Source organism: Anoplopoma fimbria, chromosome 5, assembly GCF_027596085.1.
Source record: "Anoplopoma fimbria isolate UVic2021 breed Golden Eagle Sablefish chromosome 5, Afim_UVic_2022, whole genome shotgun sequence".
NCBI classification, from domain to species: Eukaryota; Metazoa; Chordata; class Actinopteri; order Perciformes; family Anoplopomatidae; genus Anoplopoma; species Anoplopoma fimbria.
This window is the reverse complement of record NC_072453.1, coordinates 13,718,586-13,741,448: the sequence shown is the minus strand read 5'-3', so window position 1 is coordinate 13,741,448 and position 22,863 is coordinate 13,718,586. Positions and strand designations below refer to the sequence as shown.

The 22,863-nt window shown below is 42.2% G+C and overlaps 1 protein-coding gene across 2 annotated transcripts in view; it reads left to right on the top strand.

The window, feature by feature from the left end:
• The window catches only part of vti1a (vesicle transport through interaction with t-SNAREs 1A), a 110,867-nt gene extending 88,223 nt beyond the window's left edge, over positions 1–22,644 (top strand). Inside the window, exon 8 of one of the 2 annotated variants that reach the window (XM_054598783.1) lies at positions 22,107–22,644. In XM_054598783.1, coding sequence (XP_054454758.1) covers positions 22,107–22,200 — 94 coding nt within the window. In that variant the 3' untranslated portion in view covers positions 22,201–22,644. The remainder of the gene's footprint in view (positions 1–22,106) is intronic. The other variant, XM_054598784.1, reaches the window with a different exon arrangement.
• Positions 22,645–22,863: the final 219 nt, after the last annotated feature.

Below are 22,863 nucleotides of genomic sequence, written 5' to 3'. Positions count from 1 at the left end.
AAAGCACCATGTTAGCAAAGCGTATAATAGTGAGGGATACCACAGTCAGATGACAGTGGGTTGAGAAGAGGGAAAAAATATGGTACACAAACAGATGCTGGAAGAAAATTTAATGTGTTAAGGGTTCACAGAGTTAAAAAAAAAATATTGTGATACATTTAGTATCGCCTATAAGGTGGCTTTGTAGACTTTTAGCGTTTTACAACTAATTGATTTGTGATATAACGTCCGGTTTGTCATAATAGTATTGGAAAGTTATCAATTGAGAGATTTGTTGTAATTTTATTTAGTATCTTAACTTGCTGTTCATTCACTTACATTTGCATGAGGTGCTCTATATTACTATGAAAATAGAAATAGTTAACACAGTTGCTCTGCCTTGACCTTTTGAATTAACCTCTACATGTTAAGACAACAGTCCACATTCCCCATTCAGATTTTAATAGTCATTTAGTATGTAATGCAGGATTCACGACTGATGCCAGCACTGTTACAGCATTGTTACATATTAAGTTGGTGTAGTTATTTTGTCCCCGTCTTTCATTTCTTTTTCACTGTTACCTCATTGCTCAACATATTTCAGCTTATTGTCAAGAGGCCAGCCATGGTCAGTCAATTAATTGTAGGTATACAAACCATTGGGTTGCATTCCAGTTGCACAGTGTTTCAGTGTATTATGGTGCCATGAAGAGTATCATTGTAGCCCAGAGCGATGGTTAAGCCTTCCTCCAGCTCAGTGACAAAGGCGGCTGTGAGGTCGTGCCCGAGGCCAGGACTATCAGAGCTATCAGTCCAGCAGAGAAAGAGCATAACAACAAGCCCTGTCAAATAATGGTGTCAACACTGGGATTGTTAAGCTTCATTTGTGCAAGGAATGTCCCTAGTTTAATGGTGACATGTCGCTGTCTATTGACTCAATGGGTCAGATTTGACCCTTTTGTTGATTCTGTTCCTTTCTCCGAGCGTGGTCTGCTGTAGAATGCTATATGGCAGTGTATTCTTTACGTTGATTTGAAATATTTCCCTTTCCTCAAACTTTAAGATGTCAAAAAGGTCGGTTGTCAAGGATAATTGGCCTAAAGGCATAGATGTGGGAGGTGACATGACAACTCATGTTTTACTGAAGCTTTTCTTTCCTCCCACTTAGACCTGTATTGTATTTTTTATTAAGTTTGGTTGTAGTCAGTCATCGATATTAAGTATTAGGAATAATCCGGAAAGTCTGGCAGTGAATGTGTAAGATTTAGGGCTATTGGCCCTGAGCTGAACTTACAAATGGACTTTTCAGTCACTTCTGAGTGATGTGCAGTTATGATGGGCAGACAACACTGCATCTTTTGTTTTTTTGAACATTGTTTTTTTTTGAGCGATAAGTTCTATTTTGAAATAAAAGAGTGAGGAGCTTTCAGTGTTAAGTCTGGCCATGCTGTTGTGAAGAAGTCTTTCCAGATTGCGAGTTGCCTTCTGAATTGCCATACTGCCCGTTATTATTGAGCCCCCTCTGCCATGCCTTACCCTCTGAGTTTCAGCGCTTCCTTTACCTGACTGACTGGATAAAATGATTTCTTCTCTCCCCTCTTCTTCTCTAGTCTGAGTATTGCTCCCCCCCACCGCCACATCCCCCCCTCTCTCTCCTAACGGTAAACGTTAAGATCCAGGAGTGGATCAATGGCTGTTATTCTTTGATGTGCTAGGACACATTACGAGCTGTGAGTTCTAATTGGAGCAGAGAACCGAGGATCAATGTTGGCTGTAATTGCCTGACACAGGGATGGGTGTGAGACTTTATTATCATTAATATTTAGACATGATGTGGGAGGAACCAGCCGAGGCTAAATGTACAACGGCGGTGCGAGCCTTTGATCTTGGGAGATAAGCAGATCGATTGGGGGTTGGTGGGGGGGTGGCTGAAGGAAAAGAGGTCGCGGAAGTGTGGCGAGCTGGACGAACGAATTAGCAGCCCCCATCCTGGATTTTATCGGATTTCTTGGGGAGGTTTCCCTTACGGCTCGAGGAAAGGTCACGCTAGGCCTCAGTCCTCCCCATAGCTAAAATAACAACATGGCATCTGGTCAGCGTCAAGGGAGGAATGAGGGCAAGTAGGTTTAATTTCAAGTTTGGACACAAATTGGAGACAACCATTTTATTTACAGAATGGCCACTATTATGCATTCATTAATTCAGTAGTTACTGAAAGAGCAAAAAAGTTCCAAATTAACCAAGCCCTTTTTTGTAACCTCACATGGGTTGGTTGTTTTACATGAATCTTATTAGTTTATAGATGTTTTAGATTTAGTTGTGAGAGGAAGGAGGTATGAAGAGATATTTATTTTTTGTCTTTTTGACGGGGCCCATTGTTTTGGAGACGTAACAGAATATGATGAAGGAAGAGGCCCTACGGGGCTCACGGCTGCTTCCTTGGTGTCACCAAACACAACACAATGTTACCTTATCTTACGGGTACACTCCCTGTCTAGCAGCGTTACCAGAGGGGGCAGGGACTATCTATCCCCTGTGTCCGCGGAGGATAAGAGCACGCTGAAACTGTGAGTCTGCGATGCATACGCTCAATTCTGCCTCCTCTGTTTTTGTCACCGGGCTCCCCAGGGACTGATACCTTAATCATTGTACTTAGCGGGGACAAAGATGGGTAGCCGGTCGCACAATAACAGGTGTGTTAGTTTTCATGGCTGTGACCTGCTGCCTGATGCTGAGCAGAATGAGAAGCCCGGCAGGATCCAGGTCAGCAGGGATAACGATACTGGAAAGAGATTAAGTGAGGGGTGATGTGTTGTAAAATGACACAGACTTGACAGTTCTCCACAGAAGTCCACCAATCAATTACTTCAGGTTGCAGCTTTTTACAAGAAATTAAGCTTTACAGTTGCACAGACAGACAATTACAGGTAAAGACATAAAAGAGAGCATCAAAGGGGGTCCTCCATTCAGTGCATATCTGAAATGACATGAAAACATTCACCATTAATGAACCATTGTGTTTGAAAGGCTGTGTTTTAATCACATTTTGGGTTTAATGGTATGAAATTAGTGCACTGTTTATTGTTTATTTGGATCCCCATTAGTTGTTGTCTTGGCAACGACTGTTGTTGGCATTAACTACTCTTCCTGGGGTTCATGTTGAAAGTATAGTATATGATTATTCTCAAATGTTATATACTGTACAAGCAGTAAATAATTGTTGTGTTTTTGAGAGATGCATTATTGATGAAAAACATAGAAAATAAGGACAAAATTCCTTGAATTGAATTCGATTTTACATAATACACGCAATTGCTGATTATGTAGCAAACATAGTAACATAGAGTAGCGGATTACCATTTTTTCTCGTCTATACATCTTATAATACTGCTTTTCTCATTTTTAAAATACAGGCCTACAGATGTTGAGCTTTTAGGAGCAGTATTAACGATGAGTCTGCTTTGTCTTTTCATTCATTGCTTCTTCATTCATGTGTCCCTAGCAGCACATTGTGCAGAGGCTAGTACCATTGTGGAAAACCTCAGGGTTGTGCAACAAATGGCCCATTGTGTAACATTGTTATCGTTACACCAGCCTCAGCAGTGTTAACACATATATGTATCTATTGTGTTTGGTTCGGCAAATGTGCACAAAGCCCGCACTGTCTATGAACCTACAGTAGTAACCAAAGAGGAGGAGGTTTTCTCAATTATAACTTCAAAAAGTACACTTCATAAATAATAAACATGGTGAAAAAACACATATATCTTGTCAGAAAAGAGCTGACATTTGCCATGTTGAACTTTGCTTTTCATCCATAGTGAAAGCCAGGGTTCTTATCTCTTTGAATATCTGCACTGCGGCCATCTTTTGTGTTTTAACCGTCTCAGCTCAGTGTTTTAAATGTGCCCGACATTTTCAAAGTTCTTGTTTAGCCTCTTGTAAGAGGCTCGTCTTTCGACAGTTAATGTTAAAAGTTAGCTCAGTATGCTCAGTACTTGGTATGCTCTCTTGTGTGCCCGAATGTGTGCGTGTATATATCTGAAGTGTAGAGTGTGTGTGTGTGTGTGTGTGTGTGTGTGTGTGTGTGTGTGTGTGTGTGTGTGTGTGTGCGTGTGCGTGTGCGTGCTCTTATTTGAGTATTTCTTTATGTCTGCTGTGTGTGCGTGCGTGCACATGCCTGGGTGCATGCGAATGAGGGAGTGAGATAAGAAGGAGATGAAGAGCCGTTCAGAGGAGCTTTCTCACTCAGAGGCGTCCCCATCTGTTCGCCCGGGCCTAATTGTTCCTGGGTGCGAAGACGGAGAAAAAAAAGGAAGGAAAGCAACTGTACTCATCCCCTGTCCCAGAGTTATTTCTGTAACATTAAAAGAGCACCACCAGCACGCTCCAGATTATTGCCATGTAAATAATGGCACTTGGCTCGATTCCCTGCTAATGAATGTCATTTACTTTTCCAAACGAGGATTAATTATCGACCGAGGACCTCTCTGTCCTCCCACAGGGAGCACATCGCAATTAGCTGCCAAAAGATGGCTGTTAATATTTGTGTTTTTTTTTAAATACGTCTATATGTACGAAAGTGTGCATATGTTCCTGTGACATGGTGAATAACCTCCCAATTAAATTTCTGCTTTATTCTGTAGCGTTACTGAGAGACACCCAGGAGGGGAAAAGATGCAGTTTTTATCTCCTTTCTTCAATTGGATATAAGGTTTTTGGTTGGATGTTGGTGTTGGACATTGTTGTAGTGAAACTATAGAGACTAAAGAGAGTTGTGCTGCTTTGGAGCCAGCCTCCTGGTTGCAAAATAAGGCCAAGAAAACAAACACAGGCCTCAAATTAGATTTCCCAAAACATTGCATTCCCTCTCATTTTACACACCAGTGTGGCGCGCAGACCAGAATAGAAAAACTTTTGGAATCCGCTTCTGAATGGCACAGTCACTGGAACACTTGACAAACAAGTGCCCTTTGGATCACTCCGATGACCCCATCAGTAAAAAAAAAAAAAAGAATCTGAGAGTCTTACATAATTTATCTGCTTTTGGTATTTTGTGAAACTGATCAGTTTATGTGATAGAACAGTCCAGCTAAAAAAAATAAAAAATACTTTCCCCCATTACTCTTGCTCTTTAACTCTCATCTCAAATCCACCTGTCTTTCCCCTCCCACTCTCGTCTTTTTTTCACCTCCATCAAATTGCCTCTCCTTGCGTGGGCTATGTGAGCTGATACACTTAGCCCAAATGAAGGAGCTGATGGGGATAAGGGTTATTTCTGTCGACAGAGGCACCGTTTGAGGTGTGGACCCCCTCCGGAGAACCTGAGACTTTGATAGTGCTACAGAGCTGAAAGGGTTAAATTCAAGAAGGCCCATATTTCTGAAGGAGAAATATGGAAAAGATCTGTCCCACCACGTTTAAACATTTCATGTAAATATGTGCATTTTCAGTTTTAGTTTAGTTTTATAATGTTTTTGTTTTTTTCAAGTTGTCAAGTAGCTTTGACCAGCTGACCAAGGAAAGTTGACTAATGATTTTAAATGACAATACAGTGTTTGTTAATCAAAATATGTTTCTTTATGTGTCACAACAGGAGAATAGTTAAAAATAATGTTTATATAAAAAAGAAAAAATCACAATATTTATTCAGTGGCGCACAACAGGCTTAATATAAATCACAGAGTATTATATAATGGATTTTTCCGCTTTTTTGTATCAAATACATTCCCACCTGCTTAGTCAGCAAGAAGCTGGTTGAGTTGAGAGCAGCCACGCAAAAAAAAAGGGGTCTTGTGTGTCAGACGTGCCCACAGAGACGGGCGTTATGATAATGGATAACTGTGAGAAAAGCTGGGAGGGAGGGAGTGTAGAAGAGGTGGCAGTTGGACACGTACTATACTACAGTCATTCTCCCTCCCCCCCCGTTTCCACCATGTTTTATGGCTAGATTCTGTTACTGCTCCCTGGCTCACCTCGCAGTGTGAAATGAGCAAGTCTCGACTAACCTCCTCGACCCCACCCCACGAGCTCGCAGACACACATGAGCGCAGCCAAGAATGGCGTTGCTGTTTGGGTCTAAACATGTGGAGGTTTATGATCTGCTGAGTGTGTCATCTGAAATGCGGTCGTTCAGCATGTCACAGTGCTTGAGGAAATGTTTGTGAGTACAATCAGGCGTGTGTTTGGGATTTTCTTGAGAGAGATGGACTCGTCGTTTTGTGCATACTTACTGTACTGCTGGCATTACATTTACATTAGGAGGTAAACAATCCAAGGGGCCTCGTGTTTGCTCGTGGAAATTTACAATCCTAAATAATACTGAATATTCTAGCATCCCTTCATCACCATCCAATCCCTTTCTACCTTCTTTTAACTAGTTTCTCTGGCCCTTTCCTTTCTCTCTGGGGGAGGATGGGGGGAGGGATGCTCCAGGCTGCAGCAGGTTTAGCAGGTTCTGAGGAGTGCGCGAATCATTTTTGGATCTGCTCTGTTTCATCATCTCCCGCTGTCAGAGGGTTTGTTTCTGAAGCTGGAGCCTAAACTCTTTCTTCCTCGCGTGATGTGTCACAAGTGGCACTTTGTTGAGCAGTTGTATTCGTCTCTGGCAGGTTTAACATGGTGGAAATGAACAGGGGTTGTGCAGCGAGCAAGATGTTATCCCTGTTTAGTGTAAACCAGGGCTTTGTCAGAACTTGTATCTTGTTATGTAGAGTTGTGTTGGCGTCAGTGTTTGATTTGTTATTTAATGTGGGAGTTCCCACAGTCTCACCTCGACACTATATCCATATGGACACAAAATGTCATTTAAAACTGTAAAAAATGTATTTAGTTTCAGGATATTCAATGTATGTATAGGAATTGTACGAACCATGACCAGAAATCGTGTGCATTTGTTATATATATGATATATATTTAGATATATATGATGAACTAACATTGTATATTTCAAATAATATCAAAAACACGTATTGAGTGAAAAATGTTGAGTCTTTCCATAAGTGCAAAAATAGTAATAGTAATCATATTTTTGCAGTGTAATTAACATTGTTGCCAAAATACGGGCATGTACAGGAAGTGTTTTCAGGTGAAGCAGGCATTGGAAGGTGCATATGGGTGTGGGTAAAGTAAAAGTAAACCTCTCTCCTGCATACTGTAGTGGGTAGAAGATGCAGTAAGTTGACCAGGCAGTCATTCAGTACACGTTTTCATGCAGGTTTGTTTTGGCATAGGAACCCCTTTTGACACATAACTGTTTGTTACTAACTCAAACCCCTTGAAACTACCTGTGTAGTTCAAAGGAGAATGTAGTCAGAACCTGTGGAAGTGGATGTGAAGGAGTTGAACTGTGTTTTTTAAAGTGCCAGTGTGCATGAGGTTTAAGTGAATAAACAGATAAATAACCACCAGCCCTTTGTAGAACGAGTCCCTCTGGCCATGGGCCAAGCAGGTAATTCCTCTGGCATAGTTTTGGAAGGGCCACAGCAAGCCAAGCCTGCCTCAGCAGTCAGACTGTCTGCACATTTCTGCCGCTGATGGCATACCAGGGGCGCCATTTTCCCTCTCTGAGACAGACAAGCCGGAGGATCTGATTGGCCTCCCGCCAAAGCGCACTCACAAAGGATCCTTTGACAGCAGGTCAGTCGGTTAACCAAGCAGTAGGCAGAGGGAGAGAGGGATAAGCCAGAATAAAAAAAACTCTTCTTCACCTCTTCACCCGTAAGCTTCATTGAAGGGTTATTCACACTAAAAAAAGATGCACCCTCCTGTTTGTCAAAGATTTAAAAAAGAACACAGTATCAGTGAGTTGTTGTTTTTTTTGCATTAGTGGCTTTGTAGATATTCTGCTCTCATTGGGACGCCTGATGCTGACTCGAACCTGCACACATGTGTCTCTGTGTGTGTAGAGTTCATGGGTTAATATTACCGACACCTGTATGTATGTTTTCTGTTATATTCTGTTCATTCTTCTTTTCTGCCTGAAATAATAACATCATAGATGTCGTTTTATCAAAACAGCCACAGTTACAACAATGAAGGCAAAACTTTTAATTCTGAGCCAGTATTTATTACAAACTTGGAGAAATCTTCTGAAGTAAATAAAAGTTCTGATTTAGGAAGCAAATGGAAACCAGCCATCCTATACATTAATATTAAGTCTGCATTTTGACCGAGAAAAAAAAAAAAAAACGCTCAATCATTAGCTCATCCTTGTTATGATGCTGATGGAGCCTCACATCTTATATCATAAAGCTGTGTAGGAGCTGACACGATAGCGCTAAATAGCTGCTGATGTTCTCCCGTGTGCTCCTGCGCTCATTATCTCTCCAGTCCAGGCCTTGCTTCTCTGCTTTCTCCTGCCGCCCATCTCCTCCCCTGTGTACCAGCCGCTTTGCATACGACTGATGTTTAAATGCTGCATTGTTAACTGACGTGGGGTAGCCCTTTGCTGACCCGGGAGGTATTTGCTCGTTTGATCATGGGGCAGCAGTTTTAATGTATCGAAGCAGTGCCGCTCCGTAAAGCCCCTAGTCTAAGTGGAGATGGAGGACGAAGGCAGGACGAGGGATCCATTGGTTGGAGGCTTGACAGAACAGAAGGAAGGTGATTATTAGAATATCTGTTGGTCAGCAAGGCCAGAGGGGATGCTGCTGACCCTGCACTTCCACTTGTGCTGTGATGGTGGGTGTTGGTATTCCGTGGGGGTATTTTGCGAGGGTTGTGGCAAAAAAGACCAAGAACAGGGCTCCATTGATGAGCATTTTCAATATTTCCATCACAGCGTGTTTCTTTTTTTTCTTTTTTTAGAACTGTTTGAATATTTGTATGAAAGTTTGTTTCAGTACTTCTTCTGTGGTTTGTCTTTTTTTTTTTATTGTTTGCCGTCCTGCTATCTGATTTGCATCCTCTAAATCGGACCTCTCACCGCGGCCATTAACCACAAGGGAAGTTTTGCAGATTTTCATTTCATAAAGTTAATATTTTTGCACGGAAATGTAATAATAATTTGCCTTTTTTGATCTAGCCATCAATTTGATTCCTACAGTTAAGTTATTGGCCTGAGTTTGTCAGAAAAACTGGAAAAAAGTTAACAAAAAAGCCCAGTGTCAGTGAAAACCACCTTGCCTTCACATCTGTGTCACTGGGCGCAAGAATCCCACTTCGCCAGCTGACAACACAACAGAAAGAATTGTTGAGAAAAAACAATGACACAAGCAGTGTACAAGTTTGTGTTTACACCTTGGGACCTGTGTATCAAGACCCTGCTTGCGCTGAAGCTAACAAGACTGTGGCCCCTTTAAAAGAAAATATTGAACACCCATACACCCCTCTTGCCTTTTCCCTTCCCCTTCTTTGCCCTTTTTCCTCCCTCTATCCTCTCCTTTTCTCTGTGTCCATTTCATGAGGGAAGTCTCTCAGCGGCAGTGACCATAGATAGCAGTGGGGATAAAAAAATAAATGCAGTAAGAAAACCCACTTCGCTCGACTTGATCGTTAATATTTGATGGACAGTTCCCCCATGAATTTGCCATTGCATTCCATAGTGGGCTTGTGATGTGCTGAACAGAAGGCTACAGATGGAGATGATTTGTGTCCATATGAGCCTTGTTTGTATGCTTGTCAGCTTTGCAAATGCCACAAAGTCAGAATGAATATCTCGTCTTTCGATTATTTACAACACCAAGCATGCCATTGTGTCATCAAGGTAGGTATGTCACACTGTTTTCTGAATAGGCTGTCCTTCAGATTCCGTCCTGAATAATCACGTTAACACGCTTTAGGTGAACTCTCTCTCCTTCTATATTTACGTTAAGCACTCATGGAGTCCTCTTGAGATCTCACAACTGGATTCTGCAAATATGGATTGGCTCTTGCATTTCCAAAAGTCCCAAAGCAGCCCGACTGCCCCTTGACTTTCGAACCGCGGTTCGCAGGAAAGCATAGGTGAAGCAGCAATCTGCATCTCTCGTGGCGCCTAACGCCCACACTGCTGCTGAGAGAGAGAGTGAGAGAGACAGAGAGAGAGAGAGATAGAGAGGGAATGAAATGTATTGAAGGAGAATTCTTGGTCAAATAACACAGGCTGTCATCACCCGCCCTCAAAGTCCTTGTCTCTTTTGTTTGCCCCGTATCTTTACCCAATTCTTGCTTCTTCGCTTATCCCTTCCTCTTTTCTTCCCCTCCTCTTCTCTCTTTCTGAGTTTTTGCAGAGTGCTCACCCTGCGAGGCTGCAGGCCCTGATTAGCAGGGCTTCAGAGCACAGAGTCTATTGATCGGGCCTCCAGAGCACCGAGCAAATGCAGCTGGAGCAACAAGTCAATAACACTGTTACCGCAACAATCTCCGTCGCACTGTGCTTATTTTTCATGGGTTGGAGGTTGGCTCTGGCAGTGAGGCAGGCGATCATGAGCACATCAGTGTCACTCAAAGGGCCTGGTGTGCACACTTGCTCTTTTTCTCCTCCTGTTGGTCTCATTCTCTTTATTGACCTCTTTTCTCCATTCTGGACAGCTAATTCTATCTTGAACACTGGTTAAACAGTGATCTGTAAAAAAAAAAACTGTTGCTTGAGTTTTTTTTCCCCATTATCTACCTTTCACTAACTTCCCTTTCCCAGCTCGACCCCTCCCCTCTCTCCCCTCTCTCAGCTTAGACACAGGGACTGGGGAAGCTAGTCTGCAAATTTAATGGAACAGCATGGATTATTTAGACTGACTAAAGCCTCCCTTGTAGTGTCAAATGGGGGGTTGTGGGATGACATTATACTCCTACTTTCTCTCTCCCAGTCTCCTCTCTCTCTCTCTCTCTCTCTCTCTCTCTCTCTCTCTCTCTCTCTCTCTCTCTCACTCTGCTTACCTGCTGGTTAAACCACTCTGTACCTGCATGTCCAAACAAGGTGGACCTTGGATGGTTCACCTAATCCTTAATTGTTCTGTGTTATTTCACACCAGATTGCCAGATCCGCTCCTGTAGGTTTTCCCACATTTTACTCAACACCCTCTCACTGCTGACACACATATACACACACACACACACACACACACACACACACACACACACACACACACAAAACACACACACACACACACACACACACACACGCAAAATTGCTCTCACACACGTGCAAGCAGAGTCTTGACACTGTGACCTTTGGCTGGCTTAGTCCTTTTATACCTGCAGGACAGAGCGAGGGGAGAGAGTGGCTCGACGGTCACGAGGTCAAGTTCAAGAAATGGCTCCTTCTCTTGCTCAGCCGTGGCCCTGATATGAAATCTTAGCTTGGTTGGTTTGCAGTCTGTCCACACTGACATGCAGATTTGACCTTTAACCTCAGGAGACCAACAGAGGAACTAAAGTTGCTTTCTTTACTGGCAGACTTCCTGCTGATATCTGATCCGAGGCAGATTAAAACAACAACTCTAGATGAGTTGTTGTTTTAATCTGCCTTTATTCCCTATTTCACTAGTTTTGGAAGTCTGTTGCTGTCATATGCCTGATGGCAATACATAACCAGTAAATTACTCTAGTCCCTTCGTTATTTTCTGAAAGAAAATGACTAATGTACAACAATTAAGGTGCATGATCCACTTGGACTGCTCAGTGACATTTACTATTGTTATTTTGACCCAACAGATCGTTCAGTTCTCTAGATTCCTCATACATTTGTCCCATGCATCAGCATTAATAAAAAGGCAGTTTGTTATAATCAGCACGGAAAATATAAAAAAAGGGAGACATTATGTTTCTTCTTCATGGAAAGGTTTAACGTGCATACAGTTATCTGCAGCCTTTTAAAGTCACTTTAATTACAGGTTACAGCCTGCTCGTGTGTAACGGATCTGTAAACCAGTGTTTCTTTTTATTTTATGCATCGTAAATTGATGCAGGCAGAGATGCACACTGTCCAGAAACACTGGTGATGTGAACAAACGTGAAGGGATGTTTGCAGGCGAAACATGTTTTTTTACTTGGCCAGTGCAAGCTCTTTGTACATTTGTATAAGAAGAGGGTCAGCTTGTGTGGGGGTGTGTGTGTGTGTGTGTGTGTGTGTGTGTGTGTGTGTGTGTGTGTGTGTGTGTGTGTGTGTGTGTGTGTGTGTGTGTGTGTGTGTGTGTGTGTGTGTGTGTGTGTGTGTGTGTGTGTGTGTGTGTTGTGGTTGTGTTTGTGTTTGTGAATGCTGGTGGGCAATATTGCAACATCATCGGTATCTGGAGACACACAGGATGCAGAACCAAAACCACACAGGACTTGAAGCAAATATTTGGAGAGTTGCTTTAAAATGGCAAACAAACACCACGCTGACGAGCTTCCTTACCAGTTAATAAAAAAGACTCAGACATAAACACTAATATCCTCAGCGCTTCTTTGTCGTGGAATCCTAAACATACGTCTCTTTAGGCCTAAAGAGTTTGAAGCAGTTATCTGATGAATGGTTTTGTTATTTGCAGAAACCAGTTTTAGGCACCTGACGTAATGAAACTGTCGTGACAAGTCCTTGTGAAGGTAGGGGTTTTGATTCGGACTTGTATAAAACAGTTTAAACTAATAACTACATTGAAAAGGCACGACAAGGAAACAGATGTACAATCTTGACCTAATTACCACATCTTTAAATTATGTTCTCTACACTGAAAGATAAAAAGGGAAGTCTTGTGTGTCGTGACAATCTTCACATTGTGAGTCCAAACATCTCACGAGTTAGCTTGAAGAAGTCGGGTCAAATTTCACAACAATAGAGTCGGTGTTAGGTGTCAGTCTGTAGATGCGTTACTCCCTTCTTCCCCGACACGAACACCAACAGGAAAAACATCCTTAGTATCTCTCCGTAAAAGTAACAACAACAAAAACACTCACTTTGAGAAGTTGTGTAAAGAAAAAGCTGTGCAGTAATTAGATAAAGTAACACTGTGATGCATAAGCAGTCTCTTTGCCCCCAATCTGTGTCACTCTGTTGTACCAGTAACAAGGCATGCAGATGCCATTAACCAGTGCCTCAGGTGTCCTACGCTCCCGAAGCATCCCAGCTCTGCCTCTCCTGTCTCATTTCCTTTTTTTCCCCCCGTCTCTTTACTGCAATTGAGCAGTGGTGTGCACAGATGATTTGTGTGCTTTAATGAGATTTCAGTACTGAACAAACAATAAAAATTTATGGACATCACAGTTTTTGGAGGGCCTACAGTTCCAATGGCTAATGTTACGCCCTTTTTTTTTTTTTACCGCGGCCAGTAATCGGATCTGCAGCTGGCCCTCGGCTCTCGCAGGATGTGTACAAGGGGGGATTTTGTGTTTTGGGAATTCTTAGCAGAAAGGATAAATTGTGAGGAATGCTGTGTTATCACGTAGGAAAATTGAATCTACGTGTTCTATAATCACCAAGTCAAGTTGTAGTGGAATAAAGAAGGCCTCAGTTATATATGTTTATTTCTTTATAATTACAATCCAACCATACTGTGAGCAAAACCATGCAGCGAACACAGAGCACAAGTAATGGATCTGGATTTCCTTTCCATCCCAGGCCCATTTAACAGCAACCATGACAGAGTTGCAAAGGGCACTTCTAACTCTAACCCTCCCTGATGAGTTAAATGTATACTTTAATGCCTCTACTATTTCACAATTACAATATTTTCCAACCCAGAATACCTGTACCACTAAATTATATGGGCCACCTCTCAATGTTTAACACAATATGTAAAGCCCTTTCTTTCTACTACTGTGTTTTCATTTGGTACAGTTACCAAGTGTGTTACCATACTGCCCTAACAACCAGTTGATTATAAGGGCTGTTATTCCTTTTGAGTCAAATATTCAAATACTCTAATCTAATTTCTATGTCAGCTCCTAAGCATTGAAACCCATTATCTTAAACACACATGAACTGATTACAAAAGCCTTGAGTATTTGTTTTTCAGCACCTACATTGACAGCTGTACACTAAATATGGGCTGTTGACATGCTCCTGTAGAATATAAACCGTTGACATGACAAGCACATAGGGTAAATATAATTTAAAAACTACTTCCTATCTCCAAACGCCTCCAGCAAGAATGAAGGGAAGTAGAAACAGGAGTTGAGAAAAAGTGAGAGGAAAATAAGCAATATATCGCTCTAAAGGATGAATGGACTGAATGTCCGATAGAGGGGACAGAAAGAGGATGAGGATGGAGATGGAGCAGATAGGGGGGAGACGGAGGAGGGCGAGGGTTCAGCCAGGTAAGCAGGCAGGTGAATGATCTGTGTATGTATTGAGCTCAGAAAGCCACCTGTACATCAACCTGGGATGAGGAGAAGCTGCAGCAGCAACACAAAATTGCTGCCGGCAAAAAAAGTTCTTAAAAATTCCAGACACAGTTGCGATGTATTCTCTCTTTCTCCTTCACCCACTCTGTCTCTTTTCCATTTCCCTCTCCGCCTCCTTTTTTCTCTCTCACCATTTTTTTTCATGTCTCACATACTCTTGCATATACACGCTCTCCTCCCACGCTGATTTTCCTTCTTTTTTTTTGCCTCCCTCTCTCCATCCCTCCTCTCTCTCTCTCTCTCTCTCTCTCTCAGACTTCTTCTGTACTCCCTCTTTTCCTTCTTGCAACACTTTCCTGGGAGAAAAATGGGTCCCAGTCTAGGCTGCTGCTGGCCGGGGTTGTTAGCCGCCAAATAAAAAATGGATGAACTTGTAGAGCCCCGGTGCTGTTCTCTTGCATCAAGTTGGTAGAAAGAGGGGGGAGTAAAGGGGGATCCAAAGAGAGAGAGAGAGAGGGAGAGTGAATCAGGCTGACATGAAATACCTTGCTCGGACCACGTCCTCCTAAAAAAAACCTGTCCATCTTTTATGTCAGTTTTCTCAGTTGTGAAAAAAACACATTTTTGTCAATACAGGTCAAGAAAAGGTCGGAGTCTTTTTTAGGGATCAATGATCTCAACAGAAATTATTCAGAAACTATTTAATTTACAAGATAAATGTAAAGAAATCTTTCAGTTTTATATTTTGTTAAAAGAAAAAAGCGTTTTGAGAACAATGTCCACTATTGTTTGAACAGTTATTCCCAATGACTGGAACCCAAATGTGGTTCACAGGATAATTTAAATACATGTCCATAGCTTGTATTTACCTTTAAATCTTCAGTACTCTACACACATGCAATACACACATTCAATAATAAAATAACAAAGTTGAAGCAACAATCGCAAAATAGATTAGAGGTTTATTTACATAAATGCTTTGGTTTTAATAGAAATGAATTGTGTTCAAGCTGCAATGATAAATCGAGCCAACAATTTTCTAGCAAAAATATTGCCAGACATTTGACTGTTTCATGATTTCAAATGTGAGAATTTACCACATTTCTATGTTTTATTTCATTTTAACAGAATATTTATGGGTTTTGATGATTGGTCAGATGAATTAATGATTCATCAGCATTTTAATCAACAATGAAAATAATGTTAGTTGCGGTCCATAAATCATAAATTCAACTACAAGCCTATTTTACTCCAATGTTAGAAACATTGCTGTTGTAAACAAACCCAGTCATAATCAAAATATATCAATAACTCAAGTATTACAGTGGCTTGTTATCTGTCTGTCAATCATTTGCCGGAGTAGTAGAAGGTTACGATCTTGTATTTTTGGATGAGAGTCGACCTTTTTTCTTTATATTTATATTTCAGACTGTATCTTTATATGAAATAGAAAACATTAAGGGAAACATGAACTATATGATTTATGTTAGTAGACGTATACAGTACCAGTCAAAAGTCTGGACACACCTTCAAATTCAACTACTTTGAAGAATCTAAAATATAAAACATATTCTGGTTTGTTGAGCATTTGTTTGTTTACCACATAATTCCATATGTGTTCCTTCATAGTTTGGATGTTAATCTACAATGTAGAAAAAAATAAAAATAAAGAAAAACCATTGAATGAGAAGGTGTGTCCAAACTTTTGACTGGTACTGTATCTATACAGTATCACACCATGGTACATAGTTACTAACAGACTATTGTAACGTGTGAGTGTGAAGGTGTGGCCAAGTTCTTAAATATTGTTTGTCTTTAGGGAATTACATGATGTTGGAGGTTCTAAATAATTACACTAAACAGCTTTAATTAAAGACCTGCTCCAGCTGTGTGTGTGTGTCTGTGTGTGTGTGTTTTGAACAATCATCATTTATCTTGAACACCCCCTTGGGGACAATAGGCAAAACATACGTGGCGGGATCGGATCTCTCCAACAAACAGGTCAAGTCATTATCTCTGCAGAGCAACATGAACCCGATCTGATTGTTGTGGTTTGTTCTCCTCGTTCTCCCCCGTTCTCCCTCGTTCTCCCTCGTCTCAGTCACGTGATTGAAGCGTCGCACGTTTCTCACCTTTCTTCACTCAAACGGGATTGAAAGCAGGTCCATCTCTACCTTTTGTTTTGTCATGTGGCAGGTTTGTGTGTGAGCCCCAGACCAGTATGTATGTGTGTGTGTGTGTGTGTGTGTGTGTGTGTGTGTGTGTGTGTGTGTGTGTGTGTGTGTGTGTGTGTGTGTGTGTGTGTGTGTATGTGTGTGTGTGTGTGTGTGTGTGTGTGTGTGTGTGTGTGTGTGTGTGTGTGTGTGTGTGTGTGCCCGCTCACACATGCTTCTGTGATGAAACATTTATCTGTATTAGTTTGTTATAACAAGTCAATGCATTAGTTAGGACTTACCCCCACCAGCGTTCCACCTCCATGTCCATCACTCAAACCATTTGTGAACACATTGATCCTTCCCTCCCTCCTCCCCCTCCTCCATCTCTCCTTTCCCATGCCGTATATTCCCAGGGTTTGGAGGGAGGAGAGCCAGAATGGCTCAGACAGCCATTGATTTTTATTTTATTGGTCTACTAGTGGAAAGAGGAGGGATAGGGGAGGGCCAGAGAGATGCAACTCTGCAGCTAAGTTTCCTCTTGGTGGAGTGTGTTCATGTTTGTGTGTTGTGTGTGTGTGTGTGTGTGTGTGTGTGTTTGTGTGTGTGTTTTGAGGTGGGTTGGGCCTACCTGCTTATGTCTGTCTGACTGTGAGACTGTTTTTGTTTTTGGTGGGTGTTATCTGTCTGTCTGAGAGGTGTGTGTGTGTGTGCGTGTGCGTGTCCAGCCATCTCTTGAGAGCCATCAAAAGCTGTGTGTTTTGTGTGAATTTGTGTGAATGTGTGTGTGTGTGTGTGTGTGTGTGTGTGTGTGTGTGTGTGTGTGTGTGTGTGTGTGTGTGTGTGTGTGTGTGTGTGTGTGTGTGTGTGTGTGTGTGTGTGTGTGTGTGTGTGTGTGTGTGTGTGTGTGTGTGTGTGTCATTGAAGGGACTGGGGAATCTGGGGCGCTGATGGAGCTGGCACTAGGGACCTGGACCCCACCACACACACACACACACACACACACACACACACACACACACACAGCTGAGGTGTATCCCGGTGCTCATTAGAGCTGGTAATAAGGCTGTGCTGCTGGAAGAGGAGGGAAAAAACAGGGTAAGGAAGAGAGGGAGGGAGAAAAAGAAAAAAAAAAACGGTAGATTTTAAATTTTAATAACACTGGTACGATTTTGTAAATCTTTCCTGACAGAAAAGTCCTCATTATTTTCATCTGTCTCCGAGGAGACTCTCCTCCAGCTCTGCCTCTCCGGGTAAACGGACTTCTCCCTCTGTCTCACTCTCTCTGTCTTTCTTTCCTCACTCCACCTCTCTATTTCTGTCCCTCCACTCTTTTTCTCTCTTGTTTTTCCACTCTCAGCTGCTTTATTGTCCGTTTCTGTCCTTCCTGCTTGCTTGACTTTTTGCTCTCCTTTGCATTCATCATTTGGACTCGCTCTCTCTCTGACATTAGTGCTGTACATATGAGTGTTTCTGTCTAGTAAGGTGTTAGCTGACTGGCTGCCTGCGATGAAGGAACACCAGGAGCCAATAGAACGACCAGTATCATGTGCTGTTATTGGCTGGCGTCTTGGTTACAGTTACCGTTGGTCTGTCAGCATATGAGTGGGTTTTTTTCCGGAGTTAGGGAGGGGGGGCAGATATAGAGAAAATACTTGGGGATCATAGTATCATAGTAGGGAGTGGGATAAAGGTAAGCCTTCCCAAAGTGTGTATGGAGTGTGTATATGTGTGTCAGCATGTACATCTGCAGCGTTGTACGTGTGCTGTGTGCATCACTCACACATCCCCAAACCTTCCCCTCCACACACACACACACACACACACACACACACACACACACACACACACACACACACACACACACACACCTCACCCCCACCTCTATGTCAAGTGTCAAAGCTTGAGGATGGATCCGGTTTGATAAGTTCTGTTCTGTCTGGCCACGTGTCAGGATGGGATCAACCATACGGCAGAGGAAAACCATGTTCTTCACTCTCCTACCTCCCAATTTTGGGGATTTTTTTTTTTTTTTTTTTTTTTTGATATATATTAAATTTTTGGGGGGTTTGCCAGGGGGGCAGGTATTTGTGGGGGAAGTTTTATTCTAGCTGCCTCTGTTGCCTGATGAATTTAAACAGAAAAGGACTATTACTGTAGAAACTCATGTGACTTGTGAGCTCATTCAAAGTGCTTTGCTGGATACAGAATATAAATCTGTAGATTAAATCTACATGTGACAGCATGCAGATGAGATGTCCAGAGGATTATGAAAATGGTCTGTCCTTTTTTCTTTTTATAGACGCAAGTTGTTATAAGTGACCAATTGGAAACAGATTAAATGCAGGATGAAAAAACATAAAATGTATTATTTGTCTTTTGAAGTATTGATTCATATCACTTTAAAAGATTGAAGAAATAAAAAAATTATTTGAAATAATGTAACATAAGTAGTAACTTTCCAGCCTTCTTACCTGTGGGGTGATAAAAGGAAAGTGATGACATCAATATCCTCACTCCTTAAGCTGTCAGAGGAAAACGCTGTGGCTCTTTACAGTGTCACAGACACTATTTCTTAGTTTTATCATTGCGCAAGTGAATTATGACTGTACCCCCCCTCTGCTACATGTAACTCCTCCCAGTCTGTCTGGCTAGATCACTTTGTGTGTGTGTGTGTGTGGGTGTTTGTGTGTGGGTGTTTGTCTTTGTACTTACAGGTTCTCTGGTTGGTGACCCTTGGTTCATAACCTTCACAAAACTTTGCCTTTCACTTGAATTATTGCGAGCATTAGAAAAGTGCAAGTGAATGATTACTGGTTGAGCCGCTTTGTTGCTCACTGTGGATTAAAACACACAGCTTGAAAAGTGAAAGGCATGCTTCAAATTTGAGTTGTGGAAAGATTGAATTTAACCTTAGAAGTTCTTGATTGGGCAGTGCTACATTTGCATCAAGACTCTGTTTAAGGGGGTTCGAGCTGCGGCAACTAAGATCAGCTGCTTTACATTAGACTTCAAGACATGTTTTGTTAGATTGGTGTACAGAGAACCAGTTTAGGTCAAAGTAAGTATTTTTTAGAATATCTGTCCCCCGAGAAAAAGTTCTTGAATCGCAGCACTGTCATATTCCTTACTGCTTTGAACATTTTACTGTTTGAAGTTATTCCGCGTTGTCTGCCACCAAATCAGACTCCTTTTAATGAATGCAATTTTTTTACAGAACTGGCCCCCCCCCTCCCTCTCTCCCTTTATCTAAGCACCCGGGCGCCTCATCCATGAGGCTAAAACTAACTTCCTGTTCATTTTTCCACCCTGAGGCCTCGCGTCATGCTACCCTCTTTTCCCCAGCTGAGAAAGTAACAAACAACACAAAGCGATCTGGATTCTCCCAACACGCACACACACACACACACACACACACACACACACACACACACACACACACACACACACACACACACACACACACACACACACACACACACACACACACACACACGTACACACAAGCACCTCCTCTGGGTATTTGGCTGGGATAAATAATCATTGTAAATAATGAATGTCAATTAATGGGGGGAGATGTGGCCTTGCTAAGCATGCTCTGATTAGTGTTTCAGTGGGATCTCCCCAGCTGGCTTCAGCCAATCATCTCCACCTCATCATAGCATCACTAATACTGCTTCATTTGTTACCACAACAAATGACATATGCAGTTTGGTTTGATGTTTTTTAATTTTTTTATTACTAATTTGTTGCTTTTGGGCAGGGGGGTGTACGGTTACACAGCATGGTTTAAGACAGGAGCAGGATATAAAAATATACCATAACTGCTACTTGTGTTTACTGTATACCGCCTGACGCTTAATATATGCATTTATTCAAGGATAAACTGTCTACTTATAAAGCAGTGCTTCTCACAAACAGTAGTTGTAATGAGCTCTCTGGTGTTGTCCAGGCGGCAACCTCCGGGTCTGAAAAAGTGAAGCCAATTCAGAAGTTGTATTATTTCTAATAGCCATCAGGGGGCGACTCCTCTGGTTGCAGAAAGAAGTCCTATTTTATAGATGTCCAGGAGAAAAACGTCTCACTTGATTTATAACTTCAGTAAACATGAGTTTATGGTCTCAGTCGCCAGTTCCAATCTTCTTGAGTACAGCATGATGTTCATTTAGTAAATTTTGGTTCTATTTAGAGTGAAATAGACAATATAGCAGGGTATTCTTTAGCATGTAGCTACCTTGTAATTGATGCCAGTGTGTTTTTCGTCTCACAATTTTAACCTTTCACAGTGTGGTTAAATAAAAAAGAAAGTTAATTGAAACAATTTTGGTTTATCGTGTCACTATCGTGTCACTCCTGGTTGCAAAAAAACAAGATGGCGACAGCCTAAATTCAAAACTCGAGGCTTCAAAACAGCAGTTAACAAACAAATGTGTGTCGTCACGGTGACGACATCCATTTCTTATGGACACTCTATTGTGTTATCCAGTGAAAAAATGCGTGTGTTACAAGTGATTGGTTATAGTTTTAAGGTTTTTGTATGTAGACACTTCACTGCAAAAAGCATACACACAAAGGAAATTCAACAATGATACACATTTTCACCCTTTTCTCTATAGCATTGGGTTTTGAACTAAGTGTCGAGGCTACTGCAGGTCCGAGCTGGTGGACTGGAGGAGGCTGTGAGCTCTGCTGGTGTGTCGGACTCAGACTTGGGCTTTAGAGGGTAGCAGGGTGACTGAGCAACCAGCCAGCCCCCCCTCCCCAGTGATAAATGGCCACAGCATGGGCTATTCATCTCCTGCTTAGAGAAGTGGACAGTGCCCCCCTCCTCGGCCTCTCCTCCACATGTCAGCAAATGTGATAATTCTCTCATTTGTCAGGAGCAGCGGAGGGTTCGGAGTTTGTGTTTGTGTTTGTGTTTGTGTGTGTGTGTGTGTGTGTGTGTGTGTGTGTGTGTGTGTGTGTGTGTGTGTGTGTGTGTGTGTGTGTGTGTGTGTGTGTGTGTGTGTGTGTGTGTGTGTGTTCGTCTGTGCCCGTGCATGTGCAGTGATGCAAACTCTGGAGAATTTTGGGAACACGCTGGTGAGATGAGTTGAGAGGCCTGTAACTCCTCTGCACACCAGCGACCCTCTCCCTCTCTCCAGCCCTCCTTTCCCAGCGTTTGTGTGTTTTTGGTTCAAAGCCCCCCCATCTTGTCAAGTTTACTTAGGTCACAGTGAGAAAAATGTTAATGTGCAAAAGAGTGAGTCGTTTTATTGCAAATTCCATCAGTAATTCAGTGATTTTATTACCTCCAGGAGACTCCCGGGCCACTTTTTTTTCCACTTTATTGGGCAAATAAAGTTTTAAAGCCCGTGTGTGCGTGTGTTTGTGTCTCATGCTTGTTTATAAGTGTTTTGTACATTAAAATGTGTGTGTACACGGATCAGTATGGCATCTTTACAGATGCTACGAGCGTGTTTGCAAAGTGCTGCAGTTTTGGAAATATCGTGTGTGTTTTACGCTCCCATGCCAGTGATTGTTCACCGGTTAAATAGCGTGTGTGCAGACCTCATGTTGGCTGTTAAACATGATAAGCCTCCAGCTGATGGCTGGTCATTTAGTTTGCACATAAACATGTGACTGTTTTACGTGTTCTCTGTAGACGCACTATGACTTCTGTGAACCCTGCCTGATCTCTCTCGCCCTTTCTCTTTCTCCTCTCTCTCTCTCTCTCTCTCTCTCTGTCTGCAGGATCATCCAGAATCGGGTCCTGGTCTTCATCCTCGGAGCCATCATCCTTCTCACCATCATCCTGGCCATCTATTTCAATCTGCGAGGCCACTGATCTCCCCTCTACACACACACACACACACACACACTCCTCCCCTGACACAAATACAAACACACACATGCGTGATTAATAGCGACAAAAGCGTTGTTCTGCTGTAATTAGGACAAATGGTCCCCATGAATCACTGTTTCCAACGTCTGACAGGGAGCTTTTTTTCCATCTCTTTTTCCTCTCCTGTTTGCTGTTTCTTTCTCTCTCTCTGTCCCTCTCTACGTTCATTTTCCACTGTGCTTTCTCTTTCTTTCTTTCTTCTTCTTTCTTTTCTGCTCTCAGTTTTGCTCTCTCTCTCTCTGTCAGGCTCTCTCATACATCTCGAGGGACAACAATAGGGGGGAGATGTTTTTATGATAGTTAATATTTTTCATGGTGTCGTCCTCAGCTTACTTCTGCAGCCCAACGGTTCCCAGGTGAACAAGGCCTTGGGATTTTTTTTTTTTTTTTTTTTTTTTTTTTTGTAACTCAAAGCAGATATATGTAGATTTATTTTTGCTTGTGATGGAGGTGGGTCAAGTGTTATTCAGAATGTTTGTGTGTGCGTGTCTGAGAGATGGAGAGAAAGACATGCACACATATGTATGTTCGCATGTGCATGAGTGACAGTCATGGATTGGGGGGGGGGGGGGGGTCTACACCATGTTTGTTATTAACACCAACATG